This window comes from Sapajus apella, unplaced genomic scaffold (assembly GCF_009761245.1).
Source record: "Sapajus apella isolate SASKATOON/1434 unplaced genomic scaffold, GSC_monkey_1.0 scaffold56, whole genome shotgun sequence".
Taxonomy (NCBI): domain Eukaryota; kingdom Metazoa; phylum Chordata; class Mammalia; order Primates; family Cebidae; genus Sapajus; species Sapajus apella.
Genome location: NW_022436996.1, coordinates 1583818 through 1589166, shown reverse-complemented (window position 1 = coordinate 1589166; position 5349 = coordinate 1583818). Strand labels below are relative to the sequence as shown.

The 5349-nt window shown below is 57.1% G+C and overlaps 1 protein-coding gene across 2 annotated transcripts in view; it reads right to left on the bottom strand.

Annotated features, from left to right (window-relative positions):
- Positions 1-5349, bottom strand: part of PTPRN2 (protein tyrosine phosphatase receptor type N2) — an 831505-nt gene that overhangs the window by 18557 nt on the left and 807599 nt on the right. For both annotated transcript variants that reach the window (XM_032244877.1, XM_032244876.1), the window contains one exon: positions 3838-3902. In XM_032244877.1, the coding sequence (XP_032100768.1) occupies positions 3838-3902 (65 nt within the window). The remainder of the gene's footprint in view (positions 1-3837; positions 3903-5349) is intronic.

Genomic DNA, 5349 nt, shown 5'->3' with positions numbered 1-5349 from the left:
CGATCTGTGTGTGAACACGTGCACGTTGGCGCGATCTGTGTGTGAACGCGTGCACATTGGCGTGATGCGGTGCCCGCTGTAGTTGTGTGCCATCCCACCTACCTGCCCTGCTCAACCAGTGCCCGGGCACTGGGGCAGGACCGAGATGCAGACGCAGCGTCGGTGCTGACAGAAGAGGTTTGGGGACGGCAGGAGAGTCCCAGGCAGGGGAGAGCTCACGTACATCCCGGAGCGTCCTTGTGACGGGGCACATCCAGCCATTCCCCCGGCCAGAGCGGAGCACAGGCACCCACACGGGGGGGGGTCGTGGGGGGCCTCCAGGACCCGGTCAGGGCCTCGACACCTATGTTAGCGTCCACAGGCATGCGCGGTAAATGGCTTTCAGGAGGCCGTCTGCAGCTGAGTAACCATCCACACCAGACTGTGGTGTGGAACAGGTGGGGAGAGAGGGAGCTGGAGCCACCAAGGCAAACCCTGTCACGCTGCCCGGAACACACACACACCACATGCACCTTTTACCCGAAAGGCGCTCGTGCCCTGGTCCAACGGGGACGCAAGAAACAAGGCAGCCAGCTCCCTCCTGGCCACATGGACAGCTGGTGCTGCTCGGCGAGCGTGGCCTGACGGGCGTCTGGTGGGATCCCGCCTGCAAGCGCGCAGCCCTGCACGGGCAGATGCCTCAGTCCCTCTGAGTCTGTTTTGGATTCAGAAAGTGCCTGGGCTGGGGACAGAGCCAGTTACACTAAACTCAGTTCCGTGGCTTACGGTACAACCACAGATGCCTTGTCCCAAGCCCATGGACTCGTGGCCAAAGACACTTTGCACCATTTGAGCTTGGAAACAGGAGAAATGGAATCACAGGGAGGCTGAGGAGGGAGCCGAGGGGCTGCGTGACAGCACGAGACGGCTACCCTTCCCGCACGCAAGCTCCATCTCACGCAGTTGCTGTGTGTCTGGAAGAATCTTGCGTGAGGATTACTGATTCCATGGGATGACATGTGGCCCCCCGTGGCCCCCTTCTTCTGCAGCACCCTGACTCCATGGGGGACTCCCAGCCTCCTACTCAACACCACGAGGCAGCCCCACTGCCAAATGGCCAGGGTGCATGTGCCGGGACTTTAGGAGCCAGGAACGGACATTCGGGACCTGCTGCCTCTGGTGATAGCCCCTCGGGGTCTGAGAGGAGGATGTTGGGTTGAGGGCTGGGTGGGGACGATGCTCTGGGTGGTGTCTCCAGGGTCTCCAGGATGAGAGGGAGACCCCTGCAGCCCTTCACACGGGCCCCTGGAATCCCAGGGCAGGGAGTGGCAGAACAGGCCGGCGGTGGCTGGACGAGGAGAGGAGGGAGGGAGGGGGGAGGGGAGCCGGAGATGGAGACAGAGATGGAGCGGAGGCCACGGACTGCGTGGGGGGCAGCTGCGCCGCAGGAAACAGGGAGCAACATGGATGCCAGCAGGACGGGCACAGAGGAGAAAGGAGAGGACCCAGTGACCGGGTGAAGGAGTGACTGCTGCCCAGCACGGAGAAGAGTCAGGCAGGGAGCGCAGGCCAGGCTGCACACACCCTGGGAAGGGGGAGCAGGTCAGGAACGGGAGGGGGGTCCCCAACCTCAGAAAAGGTCCCAGGCTGGCCCTCTTTGGCCAGTTCCACATGGCTGCATGTGTATTGTCCAAAGCTGAGGCCACTCTGACGTGGAATTGACACTACATGGCACAGTGGAGCACGGCTCAGGTGTCTGGACGATAGGCCGGCCCCGCCCCCGCAGCCGGGGTCCTGAGGCCGGGATGTGCTTCTCCTCGCTTCCTTCTCTGCGGAGTGAGCCTGAGCTGCTCAGAACCCAGGCTCCACTCCGTCCTGGGGGAGATGCTCAGCCGCCCGCCGTGCTGCTGGCACCTGGATGGGCAGGCCCATGGGAAACACAGGTGCCCCCAGCAGCTCGTCACGCCACGCATTCACAGACACAGGCTCTGTCAGAAACACTGACGTCCAATCATCTGTAACGTTCTGAAGGTATTTTGGTTTACGAGAAGGAAAATATTGATGTGAGAGAGAAAGAAGGGCGGGCCCGTGATAAGCAGAGAAATACGAATTCCGTGGATAGCTCTGGGATCTGATAGCTGTAGATTTGGAAAGGAAAAGAAATATTTGAGGAGACACCACAGCATTAGTGGACAAGGAAAACATGGACCAGTCTCACCGGCGCTTGCATTTCGTTTCTGTTTGCATGTTCCCACCACTCTGCTAATCCTGGGTGTTTAAAATGATATTTGGTGGCACAGAAACTGACTTCATGTCTCCCCAGCAGCCACCAAAGGATGCCGGCGGCGGCGGGTGGGTGGGCGTGGGGAGCCCGGGGCTGGGGCGGCCCTCCCCTCCGCTGCGGATGCCAGCGAAATTACACAGGCCCTCCAGTCCTTCTGTGTAAAGCCATGGCTGTTGTTTTATCTTCACACATTTAAGTCTTTTATTTTAATCAGAAGAATGTGAAGGAAAATGCTTATTTTAAAATCACTGGCGTTCGTGGAAGTGCGTGGACACGCATTTCTATAATCAATGCCTGTTCCTGTCCCCGGGCCAGGGTTGAGGCATGGGAGGAATGGGTGGGAAAGAGACCACGGGCTGCAGCCACCTCAGTGCCTCCCACCTCCCATGGGATGCCAACAGGTGTCCCAAGGCTAATGCAGAGTCGTTTCAGGTAGGTGGGGTAGGTGCCAAGTGAAGGGAGCCGGACATGCCTCTCCACGCTGCACCCCTTGGGGTCTCCCCGTGCACACCTGCCCCGTGATGCCCGAGGAGTGGACTCAGTATGTGCCTCTCCCAAGCTCACCTGGCTGCGGAGCCCTCTCTCTGGCCTCTGTTCACAGAGGTGACCTTACAGGGTGGGTGTTGTCACCTTTTGAGAAATGCCATAGCTCAATCCTCATGCTTTTGTAGGAGAAAACTGGGTCCCAGAAAGGTTAAAAGCTCTGTCCAAAGTGATAAACCTCATTGCTGGCAGAGCCAGACTCACTCCCAGATCTGTCTCTTAACACTCTGCCGGACCCATCCCCGCACCCTGCACCTCGAGTCTAAGCCTCCCACGCCGTCTGCACACACCGCTGCTCCCCCAGGCCAGTCCCTCTCCCGCCACGGCCCAAGTCTAAGCCTCCCATGCCGTCTCTGAGAGGAAAGCCTCCCACAGCAAACAGAGATTCCCTAGGTAAGGAGGACATCACAGAGCGCTGAAAGGCTCATTTGCGGTGGGGTGATTGACATTTGATGGCAATGACTGACGGATATTTTGAGTGTGACTCTAGTGTGAACATTATTTTCACAACAGGTGAGTTACACTAAATACTGCAGTGACCTCCGAGCAGCAACAGCACTGGAGGGCCCAAGGGCGCTTCTCCACGGCTCTGAGCTTAACGCTGTGGCGCATGCAGCAAACGCCTGTCAAGGGCCCACAGAGGCAGATGGCAAAGGACCCACTGTGTGCTCAGCACTCAGAGGGAGATGGCAAAGGACCCACCGTGCGCTCAGCACTCAGAGGCAGGCAGATGATAAAGAACCCACTGTGCACTCAGCACACAGAGGCAGATGACAAGGGACCCACCATGCGTTCAGCACACAGAAGCAGATGATAAAGAACCCACTGTGCACTCAGCACTCAGAGGCAGATGACAAAGGTCCAGCCTGGAAGCAAACGTGCTTTGCTGCCAAACACCTTCCTACAGCCCAGCAGAGGGACAACAAACAGCGAATTTTTTCCAGGGCTCCCGTGAGCGCTGCACCCCATGTTGCTGTGGCAACACCACCCCAGCTGTGAGCCACCACAGAGCGGCCCTGTCTGCGTCTCACCTTTGGCCATCTTGTTGAGAACCATGTCGATCAGGACGTAGGTGCCGCTCCGGCCTGCTCCGTCACTGTCAACAGAAGGAGAGAGATGAGTGTGCTGCCGTCGCCCGGAAGCCCGACCCCCGCAAAGCCAGTGGCCGTCCATCTCCTTCGCCCTAGGAGGGGCCGGCCAGAGGGGAGGAAGGGTGTGGGCTGGGAGAACCCCAGTGAGCGGAGGAGGAGGACGCTGGGGGCCTCAGGCCGGCGGGATGAGCGGCCGCGCTCAGCAGAATTTTCCTCTTCCTTGCTCCCCTGTCTCTGGCCAAAGATGTGGTAAATTTTGCAAGAAGATGATGAACTAAATGTCTGACTGTGTCAGAGTTGATGCCATTTGTATCGAAAATATCTGCAGCGTGCTTTCCCTGGGATTGCTGGGCAACCTCCCGAGCAGAGAGGGGAGGGTGCCGGGCGGCCGGGCGGCTGCTCACGCAGGCTGGCACACTTCGGGCATGTCCCCCAGGCCGCCCGCCGCCCTTTCTAAACAGGGGTCCTCCCTCTCGGAAGGAGACACTGACGTCACTGTCGTTACTCAATCGAATTCTTTAAGAAGCCTCTCATTTCACCTCTTTCTCATCCCATGAGCTATAATTGAAATATTTACCATCTGGGCTAGAGTTGTAAAAATGTTTTGAATAATACCTCAACAATAGCAAAGAAAAAAAAAAAGAAAATTCCCTCTTTTTCCAGAAGAAGAGCAGCCTCAGCGCCATTCCTTTGTGAGGAATGTCGGGGGACCGTTTCCCGCCCCATGCAGACGTGGTCACTGGGTTGCATGAGTTGGAGAGACCCTCTTAAAAGCAAATAGGGCTTGTTCTCACATCTGTGACTGGCTTTTAAATGGAGGACCTTTTACATTTTTAATCCTAGCAAAATCGATCGTGACTTTGAGAAAAAAATACACATTTCCATTTCAAGCCTTCAGGAATGAAGTGAGCACCGGCAGACGGCCGGCTTTCAGCTCCGCTCTCCGCGCCATCTGCAATCCCAAGAAATGACTGGAAGCCGACAGGTGGATCTTGTGATCGTAAAGCATCAGGGCGTTTTGGTTTTAACATGTTTCCTCAAACAAACGGTTGGAAAAAGCTGCAGTTGGGAAGGCAAAGGCTTCACAAACGGCCCGTTCACATGGTCACACCCTCGTGGCCTCAGCAAGGAGGAGAGGCGGTCGGCCTGGGCCGTGAGAGCACCCTGACCGCCAACTGCAAAGGGCCACGGCGAGCACCCTGGGCGCTGGGTGCTTTCTCCCTTGTCTTCTATGCACAGCGTATATTCACATGAATGTTTTAAGATATACTACAAAAACCTTCCAACTAAGAGTAGCTCGTCTTGATACATTTGTGGGTAAAAGATGTTCTGCTCCACTCTCTGAGGATGACAAGCCACAATCTGTTTTCACCCTCCTCTCTCCCAGACAGGAACGCACACAGACACACACGCTTCCCGGTTGGAAGCTCACCCTCCTCTACAGACACACAC